Source organism: Eschrichtius robustus, chromosome 3 (genome assembly GCF_028021215.1).
Source record: "Eschrichtius robustus isolate mEscRob2 chromosome 3, mEscRob2.pri, whole genome shotgun sequence".
Lineage (NCBI taxonomy): Eukaryota > Metazoa > Chordata > Mammalia > Artiodactyla > Eschrichtiidae > Eschrichtius > Eschrichtius robustus.
The window spans coordinates 13,060,424-13,077,285 of record NC_090826.1 but is presented as its reverse complement, the minus strand read 5'-3'; the positions used below and the strand labels follow the sequence as shown (position 1 = coordinate 13,077,285).

The following is a 16,862-nucleotide window of genomic DNA, read 5'->3' as shown; positions in this document are numbered from 1 at the left end:
CCAAATTCTGTTTATGAACTGTGCCCAGATCTTGAGTTCAGCCATACTAATTGTTGCTTTAAAAAAAAATCAGGCCATGCTGAGGGCACCAGCAAGAGCAGGTGCGAGTGGGTGGCTGGTGGGGCTGGTGTGTCGGGTGGGCGGGCCGGGAGCTGGGTCACCTGAGCCCACGGCTTCTGGCACCCTGACCCACGCTCAGCTGGTCACTCTGGAGGGACACGGGGTGGGGGGGGGGCTCCGAGCGGCCACACAGTGTGGAGCGGCGGCGGTGGCCTCAGGTTCTGAGTCTCTATAGAAGCTGAAATCCATCAATCTCCGTTCTTCAAAATGCAATGAAATGTACCAAAGACTGTATTCCGACTGGCACGTAGGACACGCATGGAACCAGATAAAGCTGGTCTTTGGGGGCACTGTCAAAACAGAAAGGAACCATTACTTTTATATATGTCGGAATCCAGAGTGGTTTGGGTACCGGGCCCTCGGAAACGATGGCTGCACTTACCTGCTGCCCAGTGTGTTGCAAACGAAAGGAAGCCATTCATTGCTCATCCACCCCAACCGGGGGTCCTTCACCCTAAACAGTGGGAGCAGGATATCTTATCCAAGAGGGTTCTGTCATCCAGTGCTACATCCCCAGGAACTCCCTCCAAAAAAAGGAAGAACCTGATCCTTTACAAAACAGATCAGTTAGTCCTTATCAACGATTTAAGAAAACATTCAGGGCTTCCCTGGTAGCGCAGTGGTTAAGAATCCGCCTGCCAATGCAGGGGACACAGGTTCAAGCCCTGGTCTGGGAAGATCCCACATGCTGCGGAGCAACTAAGCCCGCAAGCCACAACTACTGAGCCTGCGCACCGCAACTACTGAGCCTGCGCTCTAGAGCCTGCGAGCCACAACTACTGAGCCTGCGAGCCACAACAACTGAAGCCTGCACGCCTAGAGCCCGTGCTCTGAAACAAAGAGAAGACACCGCAATGAGAAGCAGGCGCACCGCAACAAAGAGTAGCCCCCTCTCGCTGCAACTAGAGAAAGCCCACGTGCAGCAACAAAGACCCAACACAGCCAAAAATAAAATAAATAAATAAAAATAAATAAACTTATTTAAAAAAAAGAAAACATTTAGATAATATGGGAAAGTTTTGATTCCAGTGCATCTAATAACTTCCGGTGTTTGGTTTGGAATGTTTTATTATGCAGCCATAAAAGGAGTGAATGTCGTTCCTTTTCTAGAACTTACTGGGTAAGCATAGTAAACATTCTGAAAAATTCCCAGAGTGGAAATGCACTAACAGCATATGCCCTGTTGAAGATCGCACTGCCTACGTGGTACACTGTGACCCTGGGGGGGACTGCTTTCACTGTGAAGTATCTGCGCAGCCGCGGCTGCATGTCAACGCCACCTCCTGTGAAGGAGTATCTGCAGGACAGGATGGAGGAGACAAAGGAGCACCTCACAGAGAAGATGGAGGAGACAAAGGACAGGCTCACTGAAAAACTGCAAGAAACCAAAGGAAAGGTTTCTTTTAAGAAAAAAGTGGAATAAGGTGCCTTATATACCAGGTTATAGACAGTTCCTGCACTTTAACCCTTGGAGACTATGGACAAAGGTACATGCTCTTGATTATTTTTTTGGTTAGCAGCCTAAATATAGCAGTCCTCTGAGGGTTAAAGAACTGAGATAACTTTTTAAAGTTAAACATCACTAGAAAATCAGTGTTTTTTGAAAAGAAAAAATGAATCCAGTATAAGAATTTCATGTCGGTAGCAGCGTTAAGCAGTGGTCCATGTCTTCAGTCATCCTTGCTTTGTGTTCAGATGCAGCTGTTGACTCCTTGAATAGCTGGTGCGGCCCTCCACAGATTTAACACTAGGTCTTCATCTTTGTTATTCATTGAGGTTTTAACTATATTCAGTTCTCAATGTGGAGACAAACTGTTACCATAAGAACTGCTTGTGAATAAGAGGATATTTAGTCTTTCTATAAAGACAGTATATAACGGTTACATACCAGTTAAAAGGTAGACTTCATATGAAGAAAGCTGAATGAAAATTGGGTCATGTGTATGTAAATTAGATGTATTGGTTATATGTAAATGAAAAATTGACCCTTTAAAGATTATTTTTACGTGAAGCTTGCCATAATCAAATTTTTTAAGCAAATCTGTGCGGCATAGCACTTTCTCACCCAGAACGTAAAACTGTTATTCCTGCATCGTGTCCTCTCCAACTGATCTCTCAGAGGGAAAGGGAAAATCATTACACCTTAAGTTTATGGTGGAGATCAAATATCCTTACCAGTGCCTGGAGCTTGTGGTTCTCAGCAGTGCAGGTTTGGGAGGATGGGACCTGCCTGTCCCTGCCTCCTGGTCTCCACCAGCCAGAGTCGGTCTTGATTCCATTTTGGAGTAAAATTTTAAGATTGTAGCTGCTGTTTCCTCTTGCATTGAAACATCCTTACTTGAGCATTTTACTTGAATTTTTTAAATAGCAAAGCTATCATTAAAACCTGCTTGGAATGAAATTCAGTCATGTCAGATGTGAAAGTTGCCCCAATTTGTGTGGGTGTGTTTGAGGATGTGTTTGTGTGTTTCCTTTTGCTCTGCCTTTACTTCAGTTCTAACCTTTGAATTGAAAGAGGGAATGGGCCTCTTTCTAGACTGTCTTTGTTATGGGTGATCTGATAAGGCAAGAGAATGCCAGAAGTAGTCCTGCAGGCATCACTGCTGTGAGGCGGGGTTTTCGTATTAAATACTGAGTTTGGCCAAATTTAGAGAATACTTTAAAGGGAAAATAATGTTTACATTTGATACGTCTAATCATTATATTGGCTGTGCTGTGGTTGGACTCTTCTTTGTGGGGGTGGGTGGAGTGGTCAGGGGGCAGGGCTCACTCTGCCACATGCAGGCCTGATAAGGCAGGATGGTTTGTCTCCTGATACAGGTCGAACGTGTGATTTCAAATTGACAGCACATTTTCAAATCCAAAAAACAGTAAACATGTTTTAGCTTGTTTATTAAATAATACACATTTTTGCGTATATTAAATGCTAAGATAGATATTAACAAATTTGTTTATTTTTAACCACTGAGACTGCCTGGTGTAAAATCATGTGTCATATGAAACTTTCTTTTTACTTTTCATGCTGCCTAGGGCGTGTTTTCCAATGAGGATAAATTGTGGGTCTTAGAAGCACTAATAATCCTGAGTTTCCACCTTTGGTTCAGCCCATTTGAGATTTGTTGCCATCCAGTTTCATAATTGTGTTGTGTTTGTCCAGTTACAGAAAGTGAGGCGCTGGGGAGTGCTTTGATAATCTCTAGTGAAACATTCTCTGAAGGTGTAAAAAAAAAAATCACTCTTCTGAGAAGCATGATACAGTCCAGGGTTACTACAGCATGTTATTCACAAGGTCCAGCATACAACCCAGAATTACTACTCATACAAAGAAACAGTGAAAAGTGAAAAGACAATCAGTGGAGACCAGCCTTGAAGCAACCCAGTTGTGGGAACTAGCAGAAAGGACTTTAAGCAATTATAATTGTGTTCATAGATAAAGGAAGATACGCTCATGATGGGATAGGAAATCTCAGCAGAGAGAAACTATTGATATTTAAAAAGAACCAATGGAAAATCTGGAACTGAAAAATACAATATCTGAAATAGAAAATTCACTGGATAGGCTTAACAGCAGATTGGAATTGACAGTAGGAAGATTTGGTGAACCTGAAAGTAAATTACTAGGAAGTGTCTATTCTTAAGACAAAAAGGAAAAAAGATTTTTAAAAAAGAACCTCATTGATCCATGAAACAGTATCAGAAGGTCTAACACATGTGGAATTGGAGTCCCAGAAGGAGTGGAGTGGGGGAATGGGCAAAAAATATATTTGAAAAGGTAATGGCCAAGAATTCCTCAAGCTTGTGAAAAACATAATTTACATATTCAAGAATCTTAGTGAGGGCTTCCCTGGTGGCACAGTGGTTAGGAATCCACCTGCCAATGCAGGGGACATGGGTTTGAGCCCAGGTCCAGGAAGATCCCACATGCTGCGGAGCAACTAAGCCCATGTGCCACAACTACTGAAGCCTGCACGCCTAGAGCCTGTGCTCTGCTACAAGAGAAGCCACCACAGTGAGAAGCCCATGCACCGCAACGAAGAGTAGCCCCCACTCGCTGCAACTAGAGAAAGCCCTCACAGAGCAACGAAGACCCAATGCAGCCATAAATAAGTAAATAGATAGATAGATAGATAGATAGATAGATAAATTTTAAAAAAAGAATCTTAGTGAACTCCAAGCCCAACATAAATAAATAAATAAATAATAAATAAATAGGATCTTAGTGAATTCCAAGCAGGGTAGATACACAGAAAACCACCCAAGCACATCATAATCAAGTTACTGAAGATAAACAAAATCTTGAAAGCTATGAGAAAAAAACACATTGCATGCAGGGATATGAATGATTGTTTACTACTCATCAGAAATTACGGAAGCCAAAAGACAGTGGAATGTCTTCTCTAAGTTACTAAAAGGAAAGCTCTGTCAACTGAAATTCCGTATTCAGCAAAAAGATCTTCAAGATGAAGATGAAATTAAGACATTTTCAGATAACGAAAAGTAAAAGAAGTCATAGCTTCCTGTACTGCGTGAAAGAGGAAGTTTTTCAGGCTGAAGAAAAATAATACCAGGTGGGCCAGAGACCTGTGCCACATGAAAAAGGAAGTTTTTCAGGCTGAAGAAAAATAATGCCAGGTGGAAACTCAACTCTTAGAAAAGTAATGAAAAGCACCATATATGATAAATACAAAACCATTTTTTCATCTTAACTTTATTAAAATAGATATGACTGTTTAAAACAAAATCATAGGGACTTCCCTGATGGTCCATTGGGTAAGACTCCACACTCCCAGTCCGGAGGGCCCGAGTTTGATCCCTGGTCGGGGAACTAGGTCCCGCATGCATGCCGCAACTAAGAGTTGGCGTGCCGCAACTAAGAGTTCACCTGCCACAAGTAAGAGGTCCACATGCCACAACTAAAAGACCCAGCGCAGCCTAAATAAATAAATAAATAATAGCATTTTTAAAAAACAAAACAAAATTATAACATTGTCTTACATAAAATATAACTTATATAGAGGTTGGAATGTTGTTGCGTGAAGTGGTACAATATTAACTCTAAATAGACTGAAAAGTTAAGGACATATAATTCTAGAGTAACCTTTTTTTTTTAATGCAGAGAGATATATAGCTAAAATGGAATTGGAATATATAAATTAAATATATCAAAATGGAATTCTGAAAATATTTACTTAATCTAAAAATACTACTTAAAAGAAGGCAGAAAAGAGAGAACAGGGAAAACGTGTTGGGACAGATAGTAAAATGATAGACCCAAATCCAACCATATCAATAAGTACATCAAATGAAAAGAGACTAAACACTCCAATTAAATGGCAAAGATTGTCAGGGTAAGTAAAGAAGCGAAGCCCAACCACATGCTATTTACAAAAAATGCACTTTAAAAAATTTTTGGCCACTCTGTGGGGCATGCAGGATCTTAGTTCCCCGACCAGGGATCGAACTCTCACCCCCAGCAGTGAAAGTGTGGAGCCTTAACCACTGGACTGCCAGGGAGGTCCCCCAAAGTGCACTTTAAATATAAAGACACAGGTTGAAAGTGAAAGAGTGGAAAACAATATCCATGCAATCTGCATTAAACATAAAAAAGAGTGGCTATGGTAATATCAGATAAAGTAGACTACAAGGCAGAGAACACTACTGGAAATAAGAGGGGACATTTCATAATGATAAGGGGATCATTTTATCAGGAAGACATAACAATCATAAATGTGATTATGAAATACACATTCTTTTTAAGTGCACATGCTACATTCACTAAGATACTGGGCCATAAAACAAATTTCAATAAATTTCAGAAAGTTGGAATCTTACAGGTATAATCTCTGACCACAGTGGAATTAAAATTTAAAGCAGTAACAGCAAGATAATTTAGGTATCAAAGCAGAAATCACAAGGGAAATTAGAAAAGATATTGAACTAAATGATAATGAAAATATAGCATTTCAAAATATGCAAGATGCATCTAAAGCAGTGCTTAGACGGAAATTTATAGCTTCAAATACATACATTAAAAGAAGAAAGGTTTAGAATCAGTGATCTAAGATTCTACCCTAAGAAGGTAGAAAAATAAGAGCAAGGTAAACCAAAAGCAAGTAGAAAAAGGAAATAATATACTTACCTGGCAGGGGAGATACCATGATCATGAAAAAGGAAATAATAAAAATAAGAGCAAATAGGATGGGGGCTGGGGGGAAGACAGCTGGTAGAAAAAAATAAAACCAAAAGTTGGTTTTTTTGGAAACAACAAATTTGATCATCTCCTAGCCAGACTGGAGAAAAATAAGAGAAAACAAAATCCCAATATCAAGATAGAAAGAGAGCCTATGGATATTAAAATGATACCAACAGAGTATTATGAATAACTTTATGACAAATTCAATAATTGATGAAATGGACAAATTCCTTGAAAAAAATACAACTTACCAGATTGACATAAGATGAAATAGAAAATATGAATAGTTCTGTGTTACAGAAATTAAATGTGTTATCAAAAACATTTTCACATGGAAAAATCCAGGCCCAGGTGGCTTCACTGGTGAATCATATCACACATTTAAGAAAAATCTAACACCAATATTCTTTCAGAAAATAAACAAGGAATATTCATTTCCTAGTTCATTTTATGAGGCCATCATAACCTGATACCAAAATCTAACAAAGACATTACAAAAACGAAAATTACAAATTGGTATCATTCGTGAACATAGACACAAAAATCCTTAAGAAATTTTAGCAGTTCAAATCTAGCAATCTATAAAAAGGGATAATGCCTTAATGACCAAGTTTCAGTTTATCTCAGGAATATGAAGTTGGCTTAACACTGGAAAATCAATCATTGTAATTCATCATACAAAGGATAAAGGGGAAAAGCCATAACTCTGCAAATTTGAAAAAGAAGGAAACTTCCTCAATCAGATAAAGAGTATCTAGGGACTTCCCTGGTGGTCCAGTGGGTAAGACTCCACGCTCCCAATGCAGGGGGCCCGGGTTCAATCCCTGGTCAAGGAACTAGATCCTGCACGCATGCCGCAACTAAGAGTTTGCATGCCGCAGCTAAGACCCGGCACAGCCAAGATAGATAGATAGACAGGTAAATAAATAAATAAAAATAAATCTTTTTTTTTTTAAAAAGAGTATGTATGGAAAAAGCTACAGCTAACAACATGCTTAATTGTGAAATATTGAATGCTTTATCCATAAGACCTGGAACAAAACAAAGATGTCCACTCTCCACTTCTATTCATCATTTTACTGTACATTCTAACTAGTGCATTAAAGGCAAATGAAAGAAATAAAAGACATGAGGATCGAAAATGAGGGAATTAAATTGTCTCTAGTTACAAATAACTTGATTGTTTACATACAAAATTCCAAGGAATCTACAAAACTACAAGAACATACTAAGTAAATTTAGCAAGGTTGCAGGATACAAGGTCAATATGCAAAAATAATTTTTTTATACTAGCATCAACCATTCCGAATTTTAAGGTTTTAACCAGGGAAATTAGGCAAGAAAAAGAAAGAAAAGGAAATTGGAAAGTAAGAAGGAAACTCTCGGGCCCTTCCACCCGACCGCCATGAGCACCAAGCAGGTCACTTGCAGGTATTTTATGCATGGTATGTGTCGGGAAGGAAACCAGTGCCTGTTCTCACATGACTTGGCAAACAGCAAGCCATCTACCATCTGCAAATACTACCAGAAGGGCTGTTGCAGATATGCAGATACGGAACTCATTGCAGATATGATCACACGAGGCCCTCTGCTGCAGCTGGTGGGGCCATGGGCACTGTTCCCCACGGGGTGCCCTCCCTCGGTTTCCACAGTCCTCACCCTCCTTCTTACCTCACTGCATCAATCGTGAAAACTAACTTACACGAGCCTGGGAAACGTGAAAAGAGGACATTGGTACTTAGAGACCGAAATCTCTCTGGCATGGCTGAAGAAAAGACTTGCCCAAGTGTGGTGAGTAATCCCGGAGGCTGCAGCGACCTGCAGAACAGCCCGGAGCTGAAGCCGCATTCCTACCTAGAAGCAATCAGCAGTGGTCTCGACAACTTAGAAGCCAGCATCTCCTACAGCAGCGAGCAGCAGCTGTGCCCCTACGCAGCTGCCGGGGAGTGCCGATTTGGGGATGCTTGTGTCTACCTGCATGGGGAAGTTTGTGAAATCTGTAGGTTACAAGTCCTGCACCCCTTCGACCCAGAGCACAGGAAAGCTCACGAGAAGATCTGCATGTCAACATTCGAACACGAGATGGAGAAGGCCTTTGCCTTCCAGGCGAGTCAGGACAAAGTGTGCAGCATCTGCATGGAGGTTATCCTCGAGAAGGCGTCAGCCTCGGAGCGGAGGTTCGGGATCCTTTCCAACTGCAACCACACGTATTGCCTGTCCTGCATCCGGCAGTGGAGGTATGCCAAGCAGTTTGAGAACCCAATCATCAAGTCTTGTCCAGAGTGCCATGTGATATCAGAGTTTGTAATTCCAAGTGTGTATTGGGTAGAAGATCAGAATAAAAAGAACGAGTTGATTGAAGCTTTCAAACAGGGAATGGGAAAAAAAGTTTGTAAATACTTTGAGCAAGGCAAAGGGACCTGCCCGTTTGGAAGCAAATGCCTTTACCGCCATGCTTACCCTGATGGGCGGCTAGCGGAACCAGAGAAGCCTCGGAAACAGCTCAGTTCTGAAGGCACCGTGAGGTTCTTTAATTCAGTGCGGCTCTGGGATTTCATTGAGAACCGAGAGAGCCAGCATGTCCACAACACTGAAGACGTCGACATGACAGAGCTTGGGGACCTCTTCATGCACCTCTCCGGAGTGGAGTCATCAGAACCCTGAAGAGTAGGTGGTCGCCCTGCGTCTTCGGCTCCACCAGCCGAGCCTTCCCCAAGCCAGGGTGTGCAGAGCTTCTTTCACGGCAGCCTGGGGTGGCGTGTCACTTGGATTTGAGTGGGGTTGTATTTAACCTTGGTCTCATCCACTCCATTATTACAGCCATGGGAAGAGTGAGGATATAAAATAACCTTAACACATATATGGAATCGCTGCTTCTCTAGTTGCTATTTATCTTAGTTGCACCTCAAACTCCTCAGGGGGGGCAGCTGACCAGCCAGAGTTTTCATTGATTGATTCAGACCAGCCTGGCTCCTGTCCTCGAGGACCGTGCAGGTGCCCCTAAAAGCAGCAGATTCATTTATCTTACCAAAGGATTCTTGTGTGGTGAACCTCCCTAGTACACTGAAATAGTGTGGTCAACACTGGATTTGTATATTGCTTTTCAAAACCACGCTGCACACCTTAGCACAAAACTTGACTTAGGGCTCCGCAGTGTCCCAAATCAGGGGAGAAGTCTTGCTGCGGGACGTTCAGCAGACAGGTATAAACCTTCTTACCTGGGGGTGGGGTGGGGGTGGGGGCTCTTGAAGTAGCAGGAAGCAGAGATACGGCCCCTCTTTTACGGTTTGTGTTAGGGTCACAATCGGAGTAATCTTGCACACATGCCTCCAGGGAAACTCTCACCTGCTGGCTTGTGCCCCGAGGGCTCATGTGTGTTTTTATCTGTAAAACCTGGCTTTGATTTGAAATTTTATAATAACTTAACAGCACCCAACAACAGTTTCTGGTTCTGATCTAGCGGTGGTCCTGAAGAGAACTGAGTTCTGTCATCAGTAGTGATTTTAATTGAACGAACATAACCTTGTGAATCAGAACTCAGTCCAAGCCTAAATTATTTTTATAGACAGCTGTAGACACCAAATGTTTTATTAAAGAAGAAAGTCTACTCTTTACCTGATTTGGAATAAGAAGGGTGACAAAGGTTGAGTTCAATTCCCAGCAGAGGCTCTGGGCCCATTTCCTGTTTCTTGAGTTCTGCTCCCAAAGGCATGAACAAATGGAGTTCAAGCTGTGAGCTCAGGATTTAAAAGGAGGAAACAGCCATTAAACCTACATTTAATTTATTTTATTAAAATAACAAATTGAATAACTGTATTTTGTCAGGCGCAATAAAAACAAAATTAAACCCAAATTATCAAGAAAAAAAAAAAAAGGAAACTCTTTTCACAGATCACATGACCTTGTATATAGAAAATCCTAACAAATTCACACCAAAAAATTATTAGAATCAATAAATTAGTTCAGCAAAGTTGTAGGATACAAGTTAAGTATATAAAAATCAGTTGTATTTCTGTACACCAGCAATGAACAATCCTAAAATAAGAAAATGATTCCATTTACAGTAACATCAAAAAGAATAAAATACTTAGGAACAAACTTGGCAAAAGAAATGCAAGACTGATAACTATAGGACATTGTTGAAAGAAACTAACAAAGACCTAAATAAATGGAAAGATATTTCATGTTTCTGGGTTGGAAGACTTAATATTTTTAAGGTGGCAGTGCACCCCCAAGTTTATATACAGATTCATTGTAATCACTCTCAAACCCCAGTAGCCTTTTTTTGCAGAAATTGACAAGCTGATCCTAAAATTCATATGGAAGTGCAAGGGACAAAGAATAGCCAAAACAATCGATTTCTATGTACCAAAATGTCATTTGCAGCATTGTGTGTAATAGGGAAGGATTTTAAGCAAGCTAAGTGTTCTTCCATAGGAAAATGGTTACGTAATTACAGTCCCTTGGCAGAGTTGTTTTTAATGAAAAAAGCAAGATACTATTATATATATATTGCATTTTTTTAAGTCTGAGAAAATTTATACCAAACTCTTAATATTGCCTACCTATTATGAAATTTAGCATGAGACAGTTTAAAGGAAGAGCTTTAGCTTTTTAGCTATTTATATTTAATTTTTATAAAATGCAAATACTAGCTTTTGTAATACGTAATTTAAAACATGCCAGGACAAGAATAGACAGATCATTAGAATAAAAAAAGTTCTAGGGAATTCCCTGCCAGTCCAGTGGTTAGGACTCCATGATTTCACTGCCAAGGGCCCACGTTCAATCCCTGGTCAGGGAACTAAGATCCCACAAGCCACGCGGCATGGCCAAAAAAAAAGGAGTTCCAAAATAGACTACATTATATATAAAATTCTAGTATAGAATGGGGTGGTTGGAGGGGGAGTATCACAAATCAGAAGCAAAAGAGGGTTTTTAGTCAGTCAGTGATTTGGGGCAGTTGATTAGCAATTTTTGCAATTTGGGGGAAATAATTTTAAAATGGAAGAAATGGAAGAAAATTCAAAATATTCATCAAACCTCAGGAAGGAGTGTGGTCTTTTAGACTTAAAAGAGGATAGTATCATAAGGGGAAAAGTGGTCAGCTTTTAACAATGTAAACATTTAAATTTTATGTGTGTTTTAAAATTCTGATTACTGGGGGTTTCCCTGGGGGGCCAGTGGTTAAGACTGCGCTGTCAGTGCAGGCGGCGCGGGTTTGATCCCTGGTCGGGGAACTAGGATCCCACATGCTGCGTGGAGCGACCTTTAAAAAAAATAAAAGTGAAAAAAAAAACTTGATTACCAAAATCAGAAGTCAGATAGCCAATTGCTGGTTGAGGGCAGGAGCAAGATTAGCAACAGATGTATTAGATGTGTGATACTGTGATATATATTTGGTCTTACGTTTCTGTCTTCTAAAACCCTTGTAATCCTAAAGAATAAGAACTATAGGGTCATCTTTTGTTATATTTTGTTTTCGTTCCCAGTTCCTGAAATAGCTTCAGAAAATAATAAAGGTGAAATGGGTATCTTTTGTTACTCATAACAAGCCCCTTTCAACCACACCTGAGTTTATATTAATGCGGTGATTCCTTAAAAGCCCCTAGATAACCACTGGATGGGGGCTGGTTGCTAGGGAATCCAACCATGTGATTAGAGGGCTGGAAATTTCAGCCCCATCCCCTGACCTCCCAGGAGGGGAGAGGGGGTAGAGGTTGAATCAGTTACCAGAGACCAATGGTATAGTCAATCATCCCTACGTAATTAAGCCTTCATAAAAATCCTTGAAGTACACGGTTCAGAGAACTTGGGTTGGTAAACTCCAGGAGGTGCTGGGAGAGTGGCCTGCAGGAGAGGGTATGGAAGCTCTCCTCCCCTTCCCACATACCTTGCCTTGTGCGTCTCTTCCATTTGGCTGTTGCAGTGTTGATCCTTTTATAATAAACCAGTAATATAGTCAGTAAACTTTTTTTTTTTAATTCTGTGAGCCACGCCGATTGATAGTGGCAGAATTGAGTTATACTGTGGGACACCCACTTGGTGTTGCAGAATTGCTTGGCATGGGAAAGACACCCACACATTTGGTGACTAGAAGTGAAGTACTGGGAGTTAGTAGTACAGAAAAACAGAAGAGTTTTTGTTTTAGAAGATGGTAGGCTCAGATCTTTAAAAGAAAAAAAAAAAAAATCCCTGGACTTCAGTAAACAAAAGGCAAAGAACATGGACAGACTGAGTCTATAGAATTAGTCCACTAGAATGAACGCTCTGTGCGGGCAGGAATTTGCATCTGTTTTGTCCTCTGGTGTATCTCTAGCACCTAGAACAGAACCTGGTACAGAGCAGGCTTTCAGTAAATAACTGGTAAGTGAGGAAAGCTCAGTGAATTTATGACAAATATTCAACCACTGTAGTATTCAGAGATCTCAAATTAAAACACTGACAGTAATAACACTTCTCCATTCTCAGAATAGCAGAGGTTTTTAAAGGTTACAATTCCCAGTGTTAGCAGAGGTACAGTGAAAAGGGTATAGTATATTGTTGGTAGAAATACGTACAGATAATGCAGGTATGTTAACCAACCTTATTATGGTAACCATTTCACTATATATCAAATTACCATGTTATACACCTTAAATTTACACACTATTATTTGTCAATCATCTCAAAGCTGAGGGGAAAAAAGAAATAGAGACAAAGAAAGGAAATTGGGGGGGGGGGCGCATATTTTTTTAAATCCCATTCATAGAAAATTACTGAGAGGACCACGGGTAGGGGTGGCAACCAGGAAATAGATTTGCTGAGCGCTTCTCTGTGCCAGGTGCTATGACAATTGCATGTTTTGTTTTGTTTTTTAATTTTATTGAAGTATAGTTGATTTACAGTGTTGTGTTAATTTCTGCTGTACAGCAAAGTGACTCAGTTATACATACATATATTCTGTTATACATATATTCTTTTTCATATTCTTTTTCATTATAGTTTATCACAGGATATTGAATATAGTTCACTGTGCTATACAGTAGGACCTTGTTGTTGCATGTTTTTATTTAATCTTCATAATAATCCTGTGATACAAATAATAATTCCATTTTACAGATAAAGAGACTGAGGCTCAGAGAGAATAAGCCATTTCCATAGAGTCACAGTCTCTGCATGATAATAATCATAGTGAGACCGAATGTATGTGGCAGACACTGCTCTGAGTGTTTCATTTTCCTGTATGTTAATTCACCTGCAGCAGTCCTGTGAGATGTGGGCGTTGCTCTCTGTGCTTTGTAGATGGGAAGCTGTTAACTAACCATATAAAGCTACTTACTATTTTTGTCCAAAAAAATAAAACTAAAATTTGAAATAAATTATTTGGGAAAACTTTTCAGGGAGCTTTAGAAGAAAAACTAAAAACTGCCAGTATATGGAAGTTGTCTCCTAACCTAAATATTTCTCTTCATCTTTAACTTTCCATTTCCTAGAAATGTACATGCAGTGTGGCACTTAAAATGTGTAAGAACTCTGCTGTACTTAAAATGTGTAAGAATGTGCAAAAATAAAACTATGGAAAAAATTCTGAATGTGACCTGAGAAGGCCATGGATAAGAAGAGCAGCTAATATATGCAGCTGTCTCAGATCATATTATGATAAAGTTTTGGGAGATTGAACTTCACATAAATACAACTGGGTCTGTTTGTTATTTTTGTGAGTTTTTTCTTTTCTTTTTTTTTTTTTTTTTTTGTCAGCTGTGGTCCTATGGTGTTGGATGCTTTAATCAAGATTAAGAATGAAATTGATTCTACCTTGACCTTCCGAAGATCCTGCAGAGAAGGTAAGCATTTCCTTCCCTGTTGTTAGGCTTGGACACTTTTGTTCTGTTTCCCAAAAGAGGCCTGGGCTGGCCAGAACTGATACCAGGCGATACCTGGAGGATGGCTGCAGCGGTCTGCCAGGTGACCTTGCCACAAGTCACACTTCCTTTTCTTGGGCAGAAGTGTTGGAAATTTGAACTGTGGTATAAGTTCTGGTTTCTAAGTTTGCTTCCCTTCAGGAGCTTTCACTTGCATGGTTACTGCTGCTGGCGGTCCCTGTGAGCTGCTGCACCCTTCAAGGACCAGCTCAGATATGCTAGCTGGTCACCGCGGAGCTCGTTCTTTAGGGGGGTAGTGGGGAATTTCTCGCTGGTGCTCGTGCACACTTAACACTTGTCCAACAAGGGGGACATGCGTCCCCTTCCAGCTCCCAGCATTACACGTGCACAGGGCAGGTGGTCAGTAGGAATGTTCTGGATGGAAACAGCGATTCCTACAGTGTGCTGCTGATTCCAGGCAGTGTGCATACCGACGTTCCTTAATAGCTATGTATTGATTTTATGTACTAGAAAAATATAATTACTAATGACAGTGTAACAGTGATAGAAATGATTTTTAAATATGAATTTAAGGTAAAATGAGTTGATTGAAAGTAAACTCCCAAGTAATCATTCAGATGGTTCTCAGGTGTGGGAAAAATCACACGGGGTGCTATGACGGCTAACTGATCCTGATGGCTGTGGAACACAGACTGTGCAGGCTCCATTCTGTGCACTTTACGTGAGATAGACAGGTGCTGTTACCATTTACACTCAGCGTACGTGTGAAGAAACTGAGGCCCAGGGAGGTTAAGGGACTTCTGAAAGGACACAGAGATGGTGAGTCGGGAGCCAGGACTCAGCCAAAGTTGTCAGATTCCAGAATTGCACTCTCAGGTGATACACTCCCTGGCCGGGCTCGGAAAACCTGGGATAAAACCAAAACAGCTGGGGCCAAGACCAAAGGCTGTGATCGAACTTTCTCCCTAAAATAACCTTCCATAAAAGAAAAAGTCGTTATAGCTATTGGCCCATCGCTCTTTATCTGTGTTCTGCTGTACATCTCAAGCATTTAAAGTCCTACTTCTAAGACATCTGTTTTGATTCAGCTAATCTTACAGGATTGGATTCAATGTAGCAGATGCTAACGGGTATGGTAGTTTGGCTAAATCCTGCTGTTTAGGGAACATTCTGCTGTAATTAAGTACCAGCCTTCCCACATAAGTCCTGACAACACAGGAAATAGACGCTTTTCAGTAAGTTTCCCCAGAAAACTCTTTCAGAGCCAAGAGCACAAGGTGTGGCCCATGTGGGCAAAAATTTAAGAATGAGGCAGAATGATATTAATTGCGGCTACTTTTGTTTCCCTTGTAGTTTGTGAAGAGAATTTCCAGGGGAACCTTTTTAAGAGAAGTTTCGTTGGATTTTTTTTATTATTATTATTGTATACCATTTCTTATAAAAGCATACTGCTCTGTTGTATGCCAGGCACACATAAGTGTGCTGATAATGTTCGATCTCTTGGGGAACTGTAGGAGTATTTGCTTAAGATGGATATTTGTGTCCTGTTATACCTTTATTAAGATTAACAGGAGAGGGAGAGAAAGTGGTAACCCAGTCCAAGTTTCACAAGTAACCACATTTCTCCGGCCTAACTACCTTCAAAAAACAGCTTCAGAAGAAGTGGTAGCAGGGGCTTAGAGTGCGTAGTCATTTGTAACTCTGAAATACCTAGGACAGTCCATACACAGGAAATGAGTCCAGGCTAAGAAGATTCTCGTTTCAGGGTCCTTGGTCAGCACCTTATTTTGCTGACTTTGGTTTGGTTTCACATTAGCTCATTCTCCTTGAAAAGTCAGTGCTAAGGCAGCTTTTGTGGGTTTCACGTCCCCAGTGTAGGCTTTGTGGAGACAATAGAATGAAAGCTGTCTCTGGACAATCTGTATCCAGGCCTCAACTTGAAGATGACCAAGACAGTGTTGATTTATTTTGGGGTGTTATATCTGTTAAGAGTTTGAGTCCAGGGAATTCCCTGGCGGTCCAGTGGTTAGGACTCTGCGCTTTCACTGCCGCAGGCCTGGATTCAATCCCTGGTCAGGGAACTAAGATCCCACTAGCCTTGTGGTGTGGCCAAATAAAAAAAAAAAAGTTTAAAAAAAATAGAGTTTGAGTTCAAATAACAGTGACTTAAAAAAAGAAAACAAAGGCTGGTTTTTCTCTCAAAATATGTGAAGCAAAGAGCTAGGACTGGCGTGGGCCCTCCGTGATGCCAGCAGCACCCCAGGCTCCTCTGTGCTCCAGTGCCATCCTGAGCAGATAGCTTCCAACCTCGGGGTCACCTCCTGGTTTCACAACATGGTTTTTGGAACTACAGCCGTTAGATCTACGTTCTGAGAAGCATGGGAAGGAGAAAAGGCAGCGGGCACCTCTGCACAGGTGTAGTCCATGTCAGTGCTGCTCCTGCTGGTAGAGCAAGGACAGTCCGGAAGGGAGGATTGCAGCTGGACTGCCCGCAGCTGGGTAGGGGAGTGTTAACTGTGCTGTGTCTCAGGCATCTGCGGCTCCTGTGCCATGAACATCAATGGAGGCAACACTCTCGCTTGTACCCAAAGGATTGACACCAACCTCAACAAAGTTTCAAAAATCTACCCTCTTCCACATATGTATGTGATAAAGGATCTTGTTCCTGTGAGTTCCTGCCCGTG

General features: G+C 40.9%; 1 protein-coding gene and 2 pseudogenes across 1 annotated transcript in view; all 3 read left to right on the top strand.

The window, feature by feature from the left end:
• The window catches only part of SDHB (succinate dehydrogenase complex iron sulfur subunit B), a 37,499-nt gene that overhangs the window by 13,105 nt on the left and 7,532 nt on the right, over positions 1-16,862 (top strand). The window contains exons 3-4 of the mRNA XM_068539011.1: positions 14,054-14,139; positions 16,709-16,845. Coding sequence (XP_068395112.1) covers positions 14,054-14,139; positions 16,709-16,845 — 223 coding nt within the window. The remainder of the gene's footprint in view (positions 1-14,053; positions 14,140-16,708; positions 16,846-16,862) is intronic.
• LOC137760851 (protein FAM210A-like) lies at positions 328-1,554 on the top strand (annotated as a pseudogene).
• Positions 7,705-9,393, top strand: LOC137760850 (E3 ubiquitin-protein ligase makorin-2 pseudogene; annotated as a pseudogene).